The sequence below is a fragment of the Sorex fumeus genome, unplaced genomic scaffold (genome assembly GCF_029834395.1).
Source record: "Sorex fumeus unplaced genomic scaffold, SorFum_2.1 ptg000317l, whole genome shotgun sequence".
NCBI lineage: Eukaryota > Metazoa > Chordata > Mammalia > Eulipotyphla > Soricidae > Sorex > Sorex fumeus.
Window position 1 is genome coordinate 61,290 of NW_026606374.1, and position 20,373 is coordinate 81,662.

Here is a 20,373-nt window from a genome sequence, read left to right on the forward strand (position 1 = left end):
ACTCCCGGATCGGGGCTCAGGGAGTACGCCCAGTAGTGCTCAGGGCTCACTCCCAGCAGTGCTCGGGGGGCCCTATGGGACGCCCGGGATCTCCTGGGCCCGCAGCCTCTGGGCCCCGCTCCACCCCGGGTACCAGGACCCCCGTTCCCAGGAGACCTGGGCGTCCCCGCCGTGCGTGCAGAGCCAGGAGTCAGCCCTGAGCACTGCCGGAGTGATCCCCTCACTCTCCCGCCCGCGCTCACGCCCTCGCCCTCGCCCCGCAGGGAGACACGTGTCCATCCAGAGGCACCTGGCCGACCTGGAGAAGCTGGCCTTTGCGGCCGAGGAGGACGTGGGCGCGGGCGGATCCTTGAGCTCCGATCACGATGCAGGTACGGGCGTGCTTTGCGGTTGGGGCTTTGCCTCCAGGTGCCGTCTCGATTTTCACTTGGTGCTTTTTGGGGGGCTGGGGGGAGTTGGGGGTCACCCCCAGCAGTGCTCAGGGCTGACTCCCGGCTCTGCGGTGAGGGATCACTCCTGGCGGTGCTCCAATATTGATCAAGGTGCTGAACTGGGTGATGGACCTGATCTCATCATTATTAGGCCCAATATCATTATTATTATTTTTATTGTTATTTTGCTTCTTGGGTCCCACCCAGCAATGCTCAGGGCTGACTCCCGGCTCTGCACTCAGGGATCACTCCTGGCAGTGCTCGGGGGACCCTGTGGGTGCCGGGGATCGAACCCGGGTTGGCCGCGTGCAGGGCAAACGCCCTCCCCGCTGGGCTCTCGCTCCAGCCCCTTGAGTTTGTCTTTTCCCCCAGGAAACAAACAGGCTTGCCCCTTGTGTCCCAAGGAAAAATTCCGAGCCTGTAATAGCCACAAACTCCGCCGCCACCTGCAGAATCTGCACTGGAAGGTCTCCGTGGAATTTGAAGGTGGGTTATCTTGACGCCGGCCGGAGTGAGAGCCCGGCGGGGAGGGCGTTTGCCTGGCACATGGCCGACCCGGGTTCGATTCCTCCGTCCCTCTCGGAGAGCCCGGCAAGCTGCCAAGAGTATCCCGCCCGCACGGCAGAGCCCGGCAAGCTCCCCGCGGCGTCTTCGAGATGCCAAACACAGTCACAACAAGTCCCGCCATGGAGACGTGCCTGGCGCCCGCATCGAGCGAATCGATGACCCATGGGAGGACGGTGCTGTGTTGTTGATGATTAATTCTGAGGCAAGGAACAGAGTAAGAATTTGTTGCTATTATTGATTATTAACAAGAAGTCTCAGCATGGAGACCTGCCTGGCGCCCGCATCGAGCGAATCGATGAGCCGCGGGAGGACGGTGCCATGGTGCCAGATACCACACCTCCGGCTGGGTGGGTTGGGCAGATGGCACGGCGGGGAGGAGGGGGGCAGCTGAGAGAGGAGCGCCTGGGTGAGCGGGGCATGTTGCCGAGGCCTTCCCGGAGGCGGTGGCAGCTCTCTCCGCGGGGCGGGGGAAGATCTGACCCGGGAGGAAGTGGGGAGTTGAGTTCTGAGAGCAGGACGCCCCGGGCGGGGGGCGGCCGACTCCCGCTGAGGAGTGACTCGAGCAGGACTTGAGGTTGGTGCAGCCGGGGCGGGGAGGGGGCAGGCGTTGGCAGGGGACGGGGTCCCTCCCGGAGACGATGAGGGGCGAGTCCCGGTTCTGCACTCAGGAACGCCTCCGGGGGGCTTGAGTCGGGTGGGCCGGGTGCGAGGCAAGCCCCCTCCCCACGCCAGCACCGCCCGCCCCTTCTCTGTCAAGGGCTCCCGGGCACGTCACGCATGTGTCGTCGGAGCCGGTCAGGCAGGACGCAGGCCGGGCGAGAGTGCAGAGGCTGGCACCCACCCGTGACCCCTCCCGGCCTGTCCTGGCGGCCTGCGGGTCACCCCCCGGTGCCCAGAGCAGGGCCCTGACCGGCCCCTCTTTTCCCTTCCAGGGCACAGAATGTGCATCTGTCACTTGCCCTGCCGGCCCGTGAAGCCCAACACCGTCGGCGGCGAGCAGGTAACTGGCGTCCCCTCGACGTGGGTCGGCCGTTCCCTCCGACAGCTGGAAGTCGCAGGATACTGAAGCACACGGTGTTCCAGAGGGAAATGGAGTGTGTGCGTGTGTGTGTGTGTGTGTGTGTGTGTGTGTGTGTGTGTGTGTGTGTGTGAAGCAAGTGGTGTTCCACAGGAAAATGAACTCTGTGTGTGTGTGTATGTGTGTGTGTGTGTGTATAACACATAGTGTTTCAGAGGGAAATGAATTCTGTGTGTGCATCTGTGTGTGGGGGGGGGTGGTTAGCACACATTGTTTTTGAGGAACGTGAACTCCTGTGTGTGTGTGTGTGTGTGTGTGTGGTGTGAGAAGCAAGTGGTATTCCAGAGGAAAATGAACTCTGTGTGTGTATGTGGGTATGTGTAGCAAAAGCGTTCCAGAGGAAAATGAACTGTGTGTCTGTGTGTAGGACACGGTTGTCAGAGGAAAATGAACTCTGTGTGTGTGTTCTGTCTGCATGGAGTCGTGCTGGGCTGTGTTTTTAGCTGATGCCCGCTGGGCCATGGCAGCCTGTCTGGACAGCAAGCCGCAGGCCGAGCAGGGCCTCCTTTCTGGAGAGCCAATGGCTCTACGCACACAGCATGTCACTGTCGATACCAAATTTGCCATTTTTTTTTATTATTATTTTGTTTTTTGGGTCCCACCCGGCGATGCGCGGGACTGATTCCCAGCTCTGCACTCGGGAATTACTCCTGGCAGTGCTCGAGGGACCCTATGGGATGCTGGGGATAGAACCCGGGTTGGCCACACGCAAGGCAAGCGCCCTCCCCACTGTGCTGTCTGTCCAATCCCATGACTCTTAATTATTATTATTATTGTTAATATTATTATTTTGGCCTTTTGGGTCCCACCCGGCGATGCTCAGGGCTGACTCCCGGCTCTGCACTCAGGGATCACTCCTGGCGGTGCTCGGGGGACCCTAGGGGATGCCGGGGCTCGAACCCGGGTCGGCTGCGTGCCAGGCAGACGCCCCCCCCCCACTGTGCTATCGCTCCAGCCCCCTGAATTTACCATTTTTGAGGGCCGTTAGTTACTCGTCGGTAATGAGTGGGGCGACCTTAGCTTGTCGTAAGACTAAACGGCGCGTGCAGGCAGAGGTGAGGAAGGACCGACCCCAAACCCTGCCATCGTCCTCACGCCACTCGCCCCAGCCTGCTCCGACGTGCTTCAGCCCGCCCCCTCCCCAATCGACTCCTTTTCTTGTCTCCCCGCTTGCCCGCTTGTGGGTGAACCGCCGTTGGCCAGGTGTCCGGTCAGATGGGCGCCCACTACCATTGTGTCATCTGCGCCGCGACGATCACCAGACGGACCGACATGCTGGGCCACGTCAGGCGCCACAGGAACAAGGGCGAGACCAAGTCCAGTTACAGTGCTGGTAAGTGGGGGTCTGCCGACAGACGGGCGAGGGTCTGGCCAGCCAGCGCTCGGGGTCAGTGGAGGGGTGGACTGTCCATACCAAGCCTTTGAGCGCTCTCCCTGGCCGGGAGTACATCTGGACTGTTCTTCCACATCACAAACATAAAACCAACGCCACGTGACGGAAACCAGTCACAAATGGCTGGCATGGGCTATCTCACAACGATTCGGAAAATAAATAATTTTTTTAACATTTTTATTATTATTGTTTTACTTAGCTACCCGTATTCAATGGGGCTGGAGCGATAGCACAGTGGTAGGGCGTTTGCCTTGCGAGCAGCCGGCCCGGCTGAGCCGGGTTCAATTCCTCCGCCCCTCTCGGAGAGCCGAGAGCATCTCGCCCGCATGGCAAAGCCTGGCAAGCTCCCCGTGATGTCTTCGATGTGCCAAACGCAAGAACAAGTCTCACAATGGAGACGTTACTGGTGCCCGCTTGAGCAAATCGATGAACAACGGGAGGACAGTGCAACAGTGCAGTGCCATTTTATTTATTTATTTTTGGTTTTTGGGTCCCACCTGGCGACGCTCCGGGCAGACTCCTGGCGGTGCTTAGGGGACCCTATGGGATGCTGGGGATCGAACCCGGGTTGGCCGCGTGCAAGGCAAACGCCCTCCCCGCTGTGCTGTTGCTCCAGCCCCACTATCATTTCTTCCTGTTTACTTCTTCCCCTCTTAATTCCTACCTCACAGATAAAGCTGGGGGTGGTGCCAAACCCAGACCTCCCACATGGACTCAGCCTCCCCCGCCCGCCCCCGCCTTTTGGCTTTTGGGCCATGCCCGTGTGCTCAGCACTTACTCCTGGCTCTGTACTCGCTCCTGGTGGGGCGAGGCCAAATGGGATGCGCGGATCAAGTGACCAGCTTGGCCGCATGCAAGGCCAGCCCTGTCCTTGATGCTAGCCCCCAATCCTTTGAGCTGCTGCCGCACCCCCCACCCCCCAGCCAGGCCAAGCCAGGGTACCTTCACCTCCAAGCATCCCATGACTAATCATGACTCGTGCATCAGGGACGTGTGTATTGTTGAAAGGAGAACGATTTGTGAAAGGCCGTGTTCATGATCCCGAGTGGGAGCCAGTTATTCCTGGCTTGCTGCTCCTGAAGCAGCCTTTTTTTCAGGAATCAAGTCAGCCTCGAAGCCCTAAGTATCTCCTTTGTGATTAGTCACTCCGTCTCTTATTTTTTTTTCAAAATTCAAAACAAAATAAAATAATTTGTTTTGGGGTCACACCCGGCAATGCTCAAGGGTTTACTCCTGGCTCTGTGCTCAGGAATGGTTAGTGGTGGTGCCCAGGATCCTATGGGATGCCGGGGGTCATGCCCAGGTCAGCCGTGTGCAAGGCAGGTGCCCGACCCACTCTGCTGTCTCCGCAGCCCGGACTTCTCTTTCTTTTAAGAATCGAACCCAATCTTTTTTCCAGCAGCATTTTCCCGCCAGCTCCCGGAAGCAAATGCAGCCGCGCGACGTCTTATTATCTCATTCCTACTTTGGGCAAACTGGCAGGCCACCGAATGTCACCTGCCCACACGGCAGAGTCTGGCAAACTCCCCGTGGCGTTCCCAATATGCCAAAAACCAGTAACAGTGATGGGTCTCATTCTCCTAACCCTGAAAGAGCCTCGAATGTGGCACTTTTTAAAATCTCAGGACTGGGACGAAGGAGACGTTACTGGGGCCTGCTCGAGGCAATCCACGAGCAACAGGATGGTCGTGATCGTGATTTTTCTCCCCAAGTCTGGCTTGAGGAGAGCTGAGGGAAGGCAGGCCACTGGGTGAGGTCTCCTTCAGGGCCTCAGGGTGGGATTATTACGGAGGCTCTCAGTGGTTTTAAGAGATTGCCCCCAAGGGTTTGTTCTAGGGGCTGGAGAGAGCTCAGCTTGCATGGCCTGTGGGAGATCCTTGGAGGGCTCTTAAGCCCTGACCATGGCTGGGTGGGACCCCAAAACAAACTTCACTATCCAAATTGATTGGTGTATTGAGAAGCGGTCATTTCCCCCCATGGTTTATTAGTGATTTGAAGTCCTACTTGAATGCTTCTGAGGTCTGGCCAGTTCCGGGAATAGTGGTTCAGCCACGGGGGCGGTAGGGAATTACCGAGCAAGAAACACTAAGGTATTAGCCAGGAGATTGAGTTGCCAGCCTCTAAAAAACCCAGATCTTCCACGATGATGATAATAAAAGTAATCGGGGGTTTTGTGCTGTGTTGAGTTGATGGATTGTAACTATGGTTACAGAAGTGTCTGTGCTCTTAAGATTTGGGGATGGAGAAGGGCTGGAGCGATAGCACAGTGGGGAGGGTGTTGGCCTGGCACATGGCCAACCTGGACTCGATTCCCAGCACCCCATAGGGTCCCCCGAGCACCACCAGGAGTGATTCATGAGCGCAGAGCCAAGAGGAACCCCTGAGCATCACCGGGTGTGGCCCAAAACAGAATTCCTTTTGTGGGGGGTCCCGTGTGGTTCTCTGGGGTCCCCTCTCAAGGGCTTCTCAGCCAGCCAGGCCTGCTCTTCAGTACAGAGACTCCGGTGCAGGGCTTGGGGTTCCCCAGACCGCCCGGTGGTGTGGGGGGACCCTGTGGTGTTGGGCACTGAAGCAGGTGAGGCCTGTGCCCGTCCCCAACCCCAAGGCCTTCTCCTCCCTCGCCAACTGATTCGGGGCAGGAGGTAGTTCTGTGGGTCGGGCACTGGCTTTGCATGAGGCCAGTCCTGCGTGTGGCCTCCCCCCCACGCACCATCAGGAGTCATCACAGAGAACCAGGAGGAAAGCTGGGCACTGCTGGGTGTGAGCCCCACACAACCCCACCCCCGACCCCCAAAAGACTCAGACTTTATTTATTTATTTCTAATGAATCACTGTGAGGTACAGTTACAGACTTACAAACTTTCGAGATTATGTTTAAACATACTGTGAACAGGACAGTGCTATGGTGCTATTGAATCACTGTGAGAAGCAGTTACAGACTTGCAAACTTTCGTGATTATGTTTCAGCATACAGTGATCGAGCACCCATCCCTCCACCAATGCCCATTCTCCACTGCCAATGGTCTCAGCATCCCTCCTGCCACCCCCACCTCATCCTCCCCCCGCCTCTGTGGCAGCCACATTCCCTCTTACTCTCTCCCTTTGGGTGTTGTGGTTTGCAATACCGGCATTAAGTGGCCATCCTGTTTGGTCCAGAGTCTGCTTTCAGCACGCATCTCCCATCCCGAGCGAGCCCTCCAAGCATCATTTATTTGGTGGTTCCTTCTCCATCCCAGCTGCCTTTTCCCCCAGCCCGTGAGGCCGGCTTCCAAGCCATGGGGCCATCCTCCTGGTCCTTATCTCTACTGTCCTTGGGTGCCAGTCTCCCATTCCAGTCTCCCACTCTGTATTCCACAAATGAAGACTCAAACTTTAAACTGAGTTATGTTGATTTTTAGAGATGGCAAGTCAGTGTTTCTATGGTGGGTATGTTGTTGTTGTTGTTGTTTTCTATCTAAGGTAACTTGTACTAACCAGTATTAGAAAGTTAAGCCATCGAAATTTACATACAAGTGGTACTCCATGGAAAGTATCATGTTAAGCGAAATGAGTCAGAAAGAGCGGGATAGACACAGAAAGATTGCATTCATCTGGGGAACATAAAGTAACAAAATAGGAGACTAACACCCAGGAGTGGCCGAGATAAGTACCAGGAGATTTACTCCATGGCTTGGAGGCCAGCTGCACATGCTAGGGGAAAAGGCAGCTCAGATCGAGAAGGGAGCACCAAATAAAGGGTGTTGGGAGGATCCTCCCAGGGTGGGAGAAGCATGCTGAAAGTAGACTCGAGACCGAACATGATGGCCACTCAATGCCTCTTTTGCAAACCACAGCACCCAAAAGGAGAGAGAGAGAACAAAAGGGAGTGCCCTGCCACAGAGGCAGGGTGGGATGGGGGGGGGGTGGAGGGGGAGGGATACTGGGATCCGCGGTGTGGGAAATGGGCACTGGTGGAGGGATGGGTATTTAATCATTGTAAGCTCCCGAGAGTATTCGATATGCCAGACACAGTAACAACAAAGTCTCCAATGGAGACGTTACTGGGTCCGCTCGAGCAAATCGATGATCAACGGGAGGGCCTTTACTTACCATAATTGAAACTCAAGCACAAAAATTTGTAAGTCTACAACTGAACCTCATGGTGTCTCACTGATAAAAATTTTTAAAAAAAGGGGGAAAAAAAGAAAGTTAAACCATCTACATATTTAAACACATATATATGTGTATTCTTTTAGATTATTTTGTATCTCAGTGCATTTTTTTCCCTTCTTGTTCCAGCTTCTGCTGCTAAACCAACTAATGAAATTTTGAAAGAGGCAGACACCGATGTCCAAGTCTGTCCTAACTATTCCATACCTCAAAAGACAGATTCCTATTTTAATCCCAAAATGAAGCTAAATAGGTAAGAGCAATTCAGCCTGCCGAAGGGTTACGGGCATTTCACATCTTCACGAGTGTCTCTTCTTCATCTTTGTGTTCCTAGAGTCGTAATCTAGGAAATAGTTTTGGCGGGGGCAGGGGAGTCATAGTTCTGTTTTGCAAACGTTTCTCTCATTCAGATAGAGAATGCGTCACTACAATGGGCATCGTCATTTTCTTCCCCTCCTGGTATTGGGTTTTCCCTGTTTTCTCTCTCCTGGGATTTTGAGCTTGTTTCCCTGCACACCTGGAGCTTGGTTCTGCCATACACACAAACACACACACACACACACACAGCTGCACGGCCAACAGGGCCTCCTGCACTGTAGGTTGGTTCAGACAGACACACACACACACACACAAACACACATGGCTGCACGGCCAACAGGGCCTCCTGCACTGTAGGTCGGTTAGGAAGCTGTCTCTCTCTCTCACACACACACATACACACACAAACACACACACACGACTGCACAGCCAACAGGGCCTCCTGCACTGTAGGTCGGTTCAGCCACACACACACACACACACACACACACATACAGCTGCACGGCCAACAGGGCCTCCTGCACTGTAGGTTGGTTCGGACAGACACACACACACACACACACAAACACACTGACTGCATGGCCAACAGGGCCTCCTGCACTGTAGGTCGGTTAGGAAGCTGTCTCTCTCTCTCGCACACACATACACACACAAACACACACACACACGGCTGCACAGCCAACAGGGCCTCCTGCACTGTAGGTCGGTTTGGCCACACACACACACACACACACACACACACACACACAGCTGCACAGCCAACAGGGCCTCCTGCACTGTAGGTCGGTTTGGCCACACACACACACACACACACACACACACACACACACACACACACACACACAGCTGCACGGCCAACAGGGCCTCCTGCTCTGTAGGTCGGTTCGGGCGCTGTCCCCTAAAACCTTTGTCAGCACAAGTTGGGTTTGCTCAGCCCCTGGCACTGGGCACCACGGACGGTCAGCCGCCTCAGAAAGGCTTTGGGGGCACCCGGGGGCTGGGCCCGCCTCTGGGTCCCAGCACGAATCTCCGCCCTCGGGCGCTGGGGCCCTCCCCTCGGGCGGGCCGCGACCAGCCCCCTCTGCTTCCTCCAGGCAGCTGATCTTCTGCACTCTGGCGGCCCTGACGGAGGAGCGGGCGCCCGTGGAGTGTCTCGACGCCTTCGGAGCCACCGGTGAGTGCGGGAGCTTTCCTGGTGCCTCGTGGTCGTGTTTTCGCAGAGACTGTTGATGTGATTGTAGCAGCGTGTTCGGATCTGAGAAACGGGAGGCCCAGTGTGTTGTGTTGTATTGTGTTGCGTTGTGGGAAATGGCTGTTTAATTGCTTTGGACCGGCCACGCACCAGCTCAATGACTTTGTGTGATGCTTTCAGGAGCCCTCGATTGGGTCCCCAGCACCACACAGCGGTGTCGTCCCCTCACCCCCCCCCCAGCACTGCAGGGCGTGACACCCCCCCCCCAAATCCAAGACTTAAATGAGACAGGACCAGTACCTGCCCAGTCTTGTGCGCCCAGACCTTCATTTCTCTCGTCCGGCCCCCCCACACCCTCCATCCCTGTTTGGGAACACCTCGTATTTAGCGAAATATTTCCTGTGTGCCTCTGCACGGTGACGGCCACAAAAGTAAGCTACGAGGCTTTAAAAAGTTAAGATTAAGGGCTGGAGAGACAGCACAGCGGGGAGGGCATTTGCCTTGCACGCGGCCGACCCAGGTTCGATTCCCAGCATCCCACAGGGTCCCCTGAGCCCGCCAGCAGTAACTCCTGAGTGCATGAATCAGGAGTAAACCCTGTGCATCGGCCGAGTGTGACCCCAAAAAACAGAAAACAAACAAATGACAGTGTATTCCTTTGATACACTTTGCTGTGCCCGCTGATCTGTTTTGGCTCCTCCCTTGGGGATGGTGCCCGAGTGTGACTGTCCCTTCTCGGTGAAGTCAGGATTGCGCCCGGTGCACACTGCCATCTGGCAGTGCTTCAGGGACCACCCGGGTGCCAGGATTGCACCTGGCGGGTAGGGTCCAGGCAGGGTTCTGGCCTGTGTCCCTGTCTCTCGACTGGTACAGTGTTGTCATGTGGCGCGGTCCTTCACCTGGCATTAAGCCCATCGCTAAGGAAGGTCTTGCTAGCATGTTCTTACGATGTGCTCTGTAAACGTGATGCCAGGGACTGAAAATAAATAAATAAAATCATGAACAATGCCAGCAGAGTATTTGACTTAGGGAACGTAAGAAAAGTCTCGTAAGTTTTAACGCGTCAGGCGTGTTTTGCGGTTAACGCTGCCTCGGTGGCCTTGTCGTGAGAATGTCAGCGTGTGGAGAACGTGTGTTTTTGCATTTCGTAAAGCTTGTTGTCCTGTTCCTGTTCTTTGATCATCGCCATTCACGAGCTCCTTTTCCTCCTTATTTCTTCTAAGGGATAATGGGATTACAGTGGGCAAAACATCTCGGGAGTGCAGTCAAGGTTACAATTAATGACTTGAATGAAAACTCTGTGACATTGATTCAGGAAAACTGCCACTTGAACAAACTGACAGTGGTGCTAGACACCGAGGGCAAGGATGAGAGCGCAGAAGAGAGCCCGGGGAAGGTCACGGTCACCAGGATGGACGCCAACGTGCTGATGCACTTGCGGGCGTTTGACTTCATGTGAGCGTCACGCTAAGCTTCCCGGGCCAGGGTCCTGTGGGCGCGAGGCCACGCTTGAGACGGTCGCCGTTGCTCAGTCAGGTGCTTGGGCCTTCCCCGGAAGTGCTCTGGGACGGGGCCCTGGTGGTGCTCGGACCACGTGGTGCTGGGGTGTGAACCCAGGTCTCCGCCTCTGGAACCATGTGCGAGGCAAGTACATTGGTCGGACTCAGGAGTGACCCCCCAAGCACAGAGCCAGGAGTAGTAAGCTCTATGTACCACCAGGTGTGTACCCCCAAGCCCCAGATAAAAAGTTACAGGACAGGGGCTGGAGTGATAGCACAGCAGGTAGGGCGTTTGCCTGGCACGCGGCCAACCAGGGTTCAATTCCCAGCATCCTATAGGGTCCCCGGAGCACCGCCAGGAGTAATTCCTGAATGCAAAGCCAGGAGTAACCCCTGAGCATCGCTGGGTGTGACCCAAAAAGGAAAAAAAAAGTAATTCCTGAGTGCATGAGCCAGGAGTAACCCCTCCCCCCCCAAAAAAGTTACAGGACAGATGATGGAGCTTGAGTGAGAGCCTGGATCCTTTTTTTCCTTCGTCCTTCTTTAATAGAACCAGAATGTTCTATTTAAAATAGATCTGTGGGGGCTGGAGCAACAGCTTAGCGGGTAGGGTGTTTGCCTGGCACGCGGCCAACCCGGGTTCCATCCCTGGCATCCCATAAGGTCCCCCGAGCACCACCAGGAGTAATTCCTGAGTGCAGAGCCAGGAGGAACCCTTGTGCATTGCTGGGTGTGACCCAAAGAGCAAAAAAAAATAAAATTAAAATAGATCAGTGAGTGCTTCTGGGGTCGTGTTTTCCTCGTTGGAACGCCTGATGCTGGGGGTTCAGAATTCCGGGAACATCTTAAATGCCCCTGCCTGTTCGGCTTCCAGACACCTTGACCCGTTCGGAACCTCGGTGAACTATCTGGACTCCGCGTTCCGCAATGTCCGAAACCTTGGCATCGTGTCAGTGACGTCCACGGACCTCAGCTCTCTGTATGCCAAGGCCCAGCACGTGGCCCGGCGCCACTATGGCTGCAACATTGTCCGCACCGAGTATTACAAGGAGCTGGCGGCCAGGATTGTCGTCGCCGCGGTGGCGAGGTGAGACCCAGGGCCAGAGAGCACAGCCGGGACAGTGCTGGTCTGGCCTGTCCCCTGAGCACCCCAGGGGTGGCCCCAAAACCAAAAAAACAGGGGGGAAACTGATTGTAGACATAGAAACCGGAATTTGCTTTATATTCTTTTCATCACCTGTTTTTTTTTTAACTTTTTAATTTTTATTAGTGAGACACCATGAGGTACAGTTGTAGACTTATAAATTTTTGTGCTTGGGTTTCAGTTATACAATGATCGAGGACCCATCTCTCCACCAGTGCCCATTTCCCACCACCACGGGTCCCAGCATCCCTCCCACCCCCCATCCCCCCCATCCCACCCTGCCTCTGTGGCAGGGCATTCCCTTTTGTTCTCTCTTTCCTTTTGGGTGTTGTGGTTTGCAAAAGAAACATTGAGTAGCAATCATGTTTGGTCTCTAGTCTACTTTCAGCATGCATCTCCCATCCTGGGAGGATCCTCCCAACACCCTTTGTTTGGTGCTCCTTTCTCTATCTGAGCTCCCTTTTTTCCCTAGCACGTGTGGCTGGCCTCCAAGCCATGGAGCAAAATTCCTGGTACTAATCTCGGCCATTCTTAGGTGTTAGTCTCCTATTTTGTTACTTTATGTTCCCACCGGGAAAGAAATGATCACTTGATGAGCTGTCAATCCTGGGAGGTGGTGTTACTTGTGAAACAGTGCACTCCCTGGGGTTTCTAGAAACCGACGGGCGACTTTAGGCAGCTGTTTCACATAGAAAGTTCTCGTAGAGGGGCCAGAGCGATAGCACAGCAGGGAGGGCGTTTGCCTTGCACGTTGTTGACCTGGGTTCGATCCCCTGGGTTCGATCCCCGGCATCCCCTAGGGTCCCCCGAGCCCCGCCAGGGGTGATTCCTGAGTGCAGAGCCGGGAGTCAGCCCTGAGCATCGCCGGGTGGGACCCAAAAAGGAAAAAAAAGTTCTCGTGGAGTGCCCTGGCTATGGAGAGCGCAGAGGCTGCCTGGCCAGTGGCTCCTCATCAGCCCTGACACGCTGCAGAGGACATGAGGATAGAAACGCGCCCAGATCGTCAGGTCAGGCTGGCGGCCCTCCCCGGCCTCCCAGCTTCCTCTGACTGGCTGGAGCTCCCTCGGCTTGTACCTGCCTAAGCCGTCTCAGTGGGACAGCCAGCACAGTCACGTCTGAAGGAAATCATGTCCGGCTGCAGAGAGTGCTGACTTCCTGTGGACGCTGTCTTTGCTGGTTTCCATTTCATCTCTTCCCTGTTGGGGCCGCACCCAGCAGGGCACCGGGATCGCTCCTGGCAGGGGCTCAGGAAGCATCGTGATGCCAGGGGTTGGAGCCGGCGGCCAGTTCCGAGGCCACCGGCGGCCTGGAGAAGGGGCGCCCCCGGCCAACGCCAGTAACGCGACTGTCGTGTGCCCAGGGCGGCCGCCCGCTGCAACAAAGGCATCGAGGTGCTGTTCGCGGTGGCGCTGGAGCACTTCGTGCTGGTGGTGGTCAGAGTGCTGCGGGGCCCCACGTCCGCCGACGAGACGGCCAAGAAGATTCAGTACCTGATCCACTGCCAGTGGTGCGAGGAGAGAATCTTCCAGAAGGACGGGAACATGGTGGAAGGTGAGTGCCCGCCTCGTGCCCGGCCCCCGCAGCTTGGGAGGAGGACACCTTATCGTTATTTTTTTCTTTTTTTGCTTTTTGGGTCCCACCCGGCGATGCTCAGGGCTGACTCCTGGCTCTGCACTCAGGAATCACTCCTGGCGGTGCTCAGGGGACCCTATGGGATGCTGGGGATCGAACCCGGGTCGGCCGCGTGCAAGGCAAACGCCCTCTCCGCTGTGCTGTCGCTCCAGACCCTGGTTCAGGGTCTTTGCTTGTGTTCGCCGGGCTCTGCTCTAGCCCTGCCCTGCCCGCGGGCCAACCATCACGTGGTAACAGTCCCGTTACCACCGTCACTCACTTTAGGAACGCAGTCCGCCCGCCTCTCTGTGTAGGATGCTCCGATCCTTAATCTTAGAAAAAGGCCCCGCGTGTTCCTGGCTGGATAGCAAAGCCATTGTGTCGGAATTCCTTCGAACTGCTGAGCTGCTACTATGTTGCAGGCCGGGTATCCCGGGGAAAGTTCAGCCTCCTGCCCCTCTTCACGCAATGCTCTTAGGATGGCAGGAGATTTTCAGTGGTGTTCAAGTGTCCGGGCAGACCCTCCTCGCCCTCCTCAAGCTCTGCTTTCAGAGTATTCCTCATACTGTCTGTGTTGTTGCTGTTTTTCAGTTAAAAAAGAGGATCGATCCGTTGGTGTTTTATTCTCATACTGCACTGAGGTTTGGAAACTTCTTGGCCTGAGGGCCTGTTGCGTGTGGGCTGGGGAAGTGTGGCTGGCTCCTTTCACTGGCGGCTGGTGCTCTTCCAGCCTCTCGCTCCAGGCACAGATCTGAGAACCCACCAACGTACCTTGTTAACTCGCCTCCATTCCAGTCTTGTTGAATGTTACCTAGACGCTGAATTTCATTATTGTCAGGGAAAGTCTTTCGTCGGGGAAGAGACAGACGCTCTCGTCTGGGAAAGTGGTTGTTGTTTTGGTTTGGTTTGGTTTCTAAGATTCATTGATTTGGTCGTTCAGAACAACTTTCTCACTATTGAACTATTCTGACTTCTTATAATACTCTAAAAACAGGTTCTATTTGCTTGTTTTTAAAATTTTTTAAAAATTTTTATTTTTTTCTGGCCCACCCCCAGCGGTGCTCGGAGCTTGCTCCTGGCTCTCACTCAGGTGACTTTTGGCAGCGCTCAGGGGACCATCTGGGGTGCTCACGTAGTTGCCAAACCTGGCTTGGCCGCGTGCACAGCAAGCACCTTCCCTGCTGTCCTATCTCTGTGGCTTCTCTTAGCTAGTTTTTTTTTTTTTAATTTTTTATCAGTGAATCACCATGAGGTGCAGTTACAGACTTACAAACTTTCGTGATTGCGTTTCACTCATACAGTGCTCAGTACCCATCCCTCCACCAGTGCCCATTCTCCAACAACAGTCCCAGTATCCCTCCCGCCACCCCCACCCCATTCCCCCATCCTGCCTCTGTTTTGTCCTTTTGTTCTCTCTCCGTTTGGGTGTTGTGGTTTGCAACAGAGATATTGGGTGGCCATCGTGTTCGGAACTTTCAGCCCTCATCTCCCATCCTGAGCGGGCCCTCCAAGCACCCTTAGCTAGTTTTTAAAGTGGGGCGAGGGTGAGGGGGTGTCACTGGAGAAAGTCCGGCGAGTGTCGGGCCTCGCGCAGAACGCTGTTGGCCTCCGGGTGCTCCTGACGCTGGCTCAGTCCCGGGTTCTGTTCCCGGCACCACCAGAAAGGGGGAAAGAGAACTGAACTCCAGTCTTTATTTTTCAGCCAGGGAGCTGGTGTGTTTGGGGCCAGATACGGTGCTGGGTCTTGCCAGCCAGGTGCCCTGTGCGATGTCGCCGAAGGAGTCTCCGTACTTCTCTCCTCGGGGCTGACCGTGACTCAAGCCTGTGGCACTTTCCAGCACCCCAAGTTTTCCAACGTATACGAGCTCTTCCAACCCAGCCTGTCCGCCGACCGTGCTCGGTCTAGTGAACTTGTCCCCAGCTGACTTTCAAATACAGAGCGGCTACAGACTCGGTCCCCCTTAAATCACGTCACCAGACTGGGTGACTGAAGTCAGCCCTCTGCAAGCGTTTCCACCTCTCCCATCACTGACGCTTTCCCCCACCAATCGGTGTGCTGAAGATTTCTAAGTGACATGCGTCACAGAGCTGGAAGAACTGTGTGTCTAGGAGTCCTGGCGCCGTGCCTGGCACATCTGGGCCCTAAGCATCTGGGCGCTGGGCCCACCCCTGTACGGGCCCTGACGCGCTAGGGGCCCTGCTCCCTCCACTCACTTTTTTTCTGCCTTCCCAGAAAACCCCTACAGACAGCTGCCGTGTCAGTGCCATGGAAGCGTGCCCGGGAAGACGGCCATCGAGCTCGGACCCCTGTGGTAAGTGCCCACGCCTGCCCCCAGCCCCCCACGGCGCCAGTCCAAGCGAGCAAGTGTCCGGTTTGCTTTTCCATCCGTTCCCTGCTCCTGTGGGGGGGGAGGGGGTGTGTTCATTTTTCGATTTTCCTGACCTGTTGTTCTGCTGGTTGTAAGCCGTGCTGCTGCTGCTGCTGCTAACTCATGGGCACCCTGGAGCACTGTGTGCCGAGTCTCCGCACACGTGCCCTGGTAACGGCGGCCCGAGAGCTGCGCCGTTTCTCAGCAGGCCCTTCCCGTGTTCACGCTGTTTGTTAGCGCTTTGTCGATCCTTGAGAAAAAAACAACACACAGGCCAGGGAGCTTGGTCCCACTAGGGCTGCGGGCCCAGGGTCAGAGCGCCTTTGCGAGCGCCACCAGGGCTGGCCCTGCGCTTCGTATCTTATTTCACATCAATGCTTGGCCATCTGCTGCAGTGGGCGGGACTCACGGGTAGAGCGGCTTTTGCTCGTGCGCCTCAAGGTGGACCTGCCCGGCCTCCCCTGCCCCCTCTGTGCCTGGGTCAGTTCCTGCTGCCACCTCTGTGGAGGGCTCAGTGGGTCCAGAAGGGGAGGGTCTGCCCAGCTTCCTCATGGATACAGCTGGGGTGGACCCCTGGCCTTGGTCAGTAGTGTGGCCAGGGCCAGAGGTCAAGGACTTCTTCCTTCTGGAACTGCATTTGCAGCTGAGCCTGTGATGGCCCCATTCGGCTGCAGTTCCTGCCCCTCTCCCTCCTCCGGACATCCCTTGCCCGCCTGAAGAACTGGGCTCTCGTTCATTCAGCTCAGACTGGAGCTGCTGAGTCTGCCTGAGGGTCGATTTCCCACGTTAGGGCAACGAATAGAGACTCAAAAGCGGCCGGTACGGGGCAGCGCCAGGAGGGGTCCAGGTTCTCCCATTTCCTCCATCCTTCTCGGAAGCACCTGGACCTCTGGTCTCGTCCCTCGCGCCCCCGCAGTAGGGTGCTGAGCCCGTGGGATGCTTTGTTCCGGCACATTCTCCACTGCTGCGTAGACGAGTCCCGGGGTTCAGGAAACTCGCATCGGCCTCACTGGGAACGGAATTCCCTGGCTGATAGTCCCAAGGTTTATGGAACTGGCACCGAGCAAGCCCTCGCCTTGAAACGAAGCCATGCTCTGTGAGGGGCGCCTTACGGTCAGACGCCGGGTCGTGCTTCAGTCCGGAGCCCGTTTCCAAAGAGCGAAGACTTCTCAAGTCCTTTGCGTCTCCTCCCATCTCAGGTCAAGTTCCCTTTTCAATACCGGCTTCCTCAAGAGGATGATGTTCGAGTCCCTCCACCACGTCCTAGAGGACATCCAGCCCCTCATCAAGACTCTGATCTTCGAGTCCGAGTGCACTCCGCAGAGTCGCTCCTCAGGTGTCCCCTCCGCCAACCTCAGCAAGCAAGGTGTGGGTTTGGCTCTCGGAGGTACTTGATCCTGTTCCCACGTCTCTGCTGCGGGAGGGCTTAGGGAGTTGCCTCCAGAACCCTGCTAGCAGGTTCAGTCACACAGCAGTTGGCGTTTCTGATTGCAGAGTTGGGGCCAGGACCTGAAACGAACAGTGATTTTCTTTTCACTCTTGGCTGTTAAAAGAGCACATTGTGGATTTAATTATTCTGCATCTCCTCTCTAGAAGGAGAACCCTTGGGTGATTCCAAGTGAAGGTCAGGAATTCTGGCAGTATCCATAAGACGTGAAAGTTAGGGGCTGGAGAGATAGCACCGCGGGGAGGGCGTTTGCCTTGCACGCGGCCGACCCGGGTTCAATTCCCAGCATCCCATATGGTCCCCTGAGCACCGTCAGGAGTGATTCCTGAGTGAAGAGCCAGAAGCAACCCCTGTGCATCGCCGGGTGTGACCCAAAAAGCAAAAAAATATTAAATTTAATTTAAAAAGATGTGAAAGTTAGATTCAGATTTCCTCCCAGGAAGGCGGTCACGTCTCTGCTGTTGTTGGCATCAGTCGGCTTCTGTAGTAGGGGCTGCCTGTCGGTCGGGGGCCCATTCGGCCCGCAGCTCTTGTGAGTCATGAGAAGTTCATTTCCATAGTCTGCCTGTAGTGGTAGAACCCTTTATGTAATCACAAGCAGCCTTGTGTAAAATCCTGAAAGCAGTGGAGGGAGGGCAGAAACCTTCTGTCCCAGGGCTCGAGAGAGTTCAGGACCAAGGTGTTTGCCTTGTATGCAGCTGCCAGGAGAGAACCCTTTGGGGCACAGCCCGGTGTGGCCCCAAAATGAAAGAGGAAATGTTTATTTGACTGAACTCTTCCTTGATGTCACTCTGTAAAATGTTCTGGTCTTCCCATTTGTCTTTATTTTAGAAGAATACGGTGTATTTATTAAAACTACAGACGATGCCGCAGCGGATAATTACGTTGCTCAAGGTACGTGTTCGTGTGTATGTGTGTGTGTGTGTCGCGTGCGTATAGAACTTATCAAAGCAAAGAGGCAGGTAGCTGACCTGACCTGTCAGAGGGGAGGAATTTCCTTTGGTTGCCACTTCAGAGGGCACTTTTATTGACCATCGTATACTGACAGAATAATTCTGTCAGACGAATGCAGTCAACATCAGAGTGAAGATTCCACTTGATTTATGTTGATTTCCCTCGCGAAAGATCTCTGAAGTCGTGAGGAACCATGCGGATCGAGATCTCATCAAGTTATGAGTGGAAATTTTGGTCTTAGTTTTCTCACAATTGCTCGTCAAGGGCCAGAGCCGTAGTCCAGCTACGGGGAGGGAGGGCACTTAGCTATCCCGGGGCCGATCTGGGTTCCACTCCCTTTCACCACAGAGGGTCCCCTGAGCCCCGCCAGGAGGGAGCACTGCCAGATGTGGCCCCCAAAACCAACAGTAAAGGACCGGAAGATCATCCTCGCTGTGTATTCCAGGAAAGAGAAGAAGCAGTGAGCCCATCACTAACGCGGCCAAGAGGCAGAAGAGCGACGGGAGTGCCGAGCACCCGCCCTTCTACTACAACATCCACAGACACAGCATCAAAGGCATGAACATGCCCAAGTAAGGCCGGGCGCAGGGCAGACCCCAGGGGGCGCTCCAGGCCCTCTGCTGGCCGGCCGGCCCCACCCACCCCATCCATCGGTCTCTTTTGCTGCAGGCTGAAGAAGTTCCTGTGCTACCTTGCCGAGGCTGGCTTCCGCGTGAGCCGGACACACTTCGACCCAATGGGCGTCCGTACCGACGCACCCCTGATGCAGTTCAAGTCCATCCTCCTCAAGCACAGCACCCCTACCTATACCGGGGGGCAGGTGGAGGGACCCATCCGGTCAGCAGCCGAAGACACAGCCGCTGACAGGGCCGAAACGTCCTGAGGGACAAGGCGGCCTTCAGTGGCGGGAAAATATTCGGGGCTGGTCTGCAGAAAGGAATCGTTTCGAATACAGCCGGTGGGGAGGCCGTGCTTTTCCATCTTTTTTTTTTTTAAAGAAAACATGAAAGTTGATTGGAACACTTCCTGTGACGTGAGTAGTTTATGCCGAGGTCTCTCAGCGGCTGAGAAAGTCCGTTTTCCCTGCACAGGGCTTAGAATTGTCCTTGATGCATTTGATCACGTGGTGTTGTGGTTTGGAATCCTGTATCGTGCTGAGGCACCGTGACCTCTGCGGCTCACACTGATTCCATTTGGGCATCGTTCCAGTGCCTCCGCCAGCTAAGGGTCCCTCCTCTCACCACCAACCCCTCACCCCATCACAGCTCCTCCCAGACGGTTGCTGTCCCATCAGTTTAAAGGGCGCCAGTGCCTAACACGTACTCCCAGGATCCTGAATGACCAAGAAACGCCACCAAATCAGTAACCAGCTGCTAAGGAACCACACAGCGAGGGTCCCACACACACCTTTTCCTCGTGGCCGAGAAATCCTTGCCTGACTTATATACGCTTTCTAATGTGTGGGGAGGGTCCAGACGAACCTTTTGAGAGTATCCGGGGTTTTGTCCAGGTGAGCAGAGACCATCTCCCTGTTAAGTGCTTGTAGCAGGCACGGGCGTGGTGGAGTGATCTTGTGCAGTGGGCCGATGGGGTGATCTCGTGTGACATGGTTGGTGCATGGGCCCCCCACACTTGGTTGTGCTACCTCTGACACAAACCTTGACCCCTTAGGAAGTGAGCGTCGTTCTGCTGTAATGTGCTGACGTGTGTGTGTGTGTGTGTGTGTGTGTGTGTGTGTGTGTGTGTGTGTGTGTGTGTGATTACCTAAGCCAACGTGACTATGAAAAACGAATCAGAAAAAGGCTTGTTCCCATGATTATTGTTCTTGCTTCATTTAAAATATAAAATTTTGGAGAAAAAAATGTTGGCATAAAGATTAGATCTCTGTCTTGAGAATTCAATCCTTGCAGGCAGCCAGTCCCCGGCAATGAATGCACCAGGTGTGGCCCCCCCAAAACCAAAAACAGACCAGCTGCATCTCTCCAAGTTTCGCAGATGCAAGAAAATTCTTTACAGTTGGTAAACTACGCGGGGTGCCCGCTAGAGGGGGTCAGCCCTTCTAAGGGTCCCCCGACTGCCCAGAACACACTGCAGGAACGCACAGAGAAACTGGCTCCCAGAAACGAGAACTGATCAACACCAGGTAGTTCCCCCAAGATGGGCTGGCAGTGCCACCTGCTCGGGCATCTTGGTCCGGGGCCAGTCACCCTGACATGGCAAT

General features: G+C 55.4%; 1 protein-coding gene across 2 annotated transcripts; it reads left to right on the forward strand.

Moving 5' to 3' along the window:
• The first annotated feature begins 273 nt into the window (after window positions 1–273).
• TRMT1L (tRNA methyltransferase 1 like) lies at window positions 274–19,110 on the forward strand. Of its 2 annotated transcripts, none has more exons than XM_056109592.1 (14): window positions 274–371; window positions 804–917; window positions 1,931–1,998; window positions 3,280–3,409; window positions 7,748–7,871; window positions 9,031–9,110; window positions 10,352–10,583; window positions 11,502–11,714; window positions 13,132–13,322; window positions 15,619–15,694; window positions 16,951–17,117; window positions 18,030–18,092; window positions 18,598–18,724; window positions 18,822–19,110. In XM_056109592.1, the coding sequence occupies exons 3-14, from the start codon at window positions 1,939–1,941 to the stop codon at window positions 19,033–19,035; spliced, it is 1,677 nt and encodes a 558-aa protein (XP_055965567.1). In that variant the 5' UTR covers window positions 274–371; window positions 804–917; window positions 1,931–1,938; the 3' UTR covers window positions 19,036–19,110. The 2 variants fall into 2 exon arrangements, with proteins under 2 accessions (XP_055965567.1, XP_055965565.1); XM_056109590.1 differs by having other exon boundaries at window positions 291–371; window positions 15,616–15,694; window positions 18,822–19,107.
• Window positions 19,111–20,373: the final 1,263 nt, after the last annotated feature.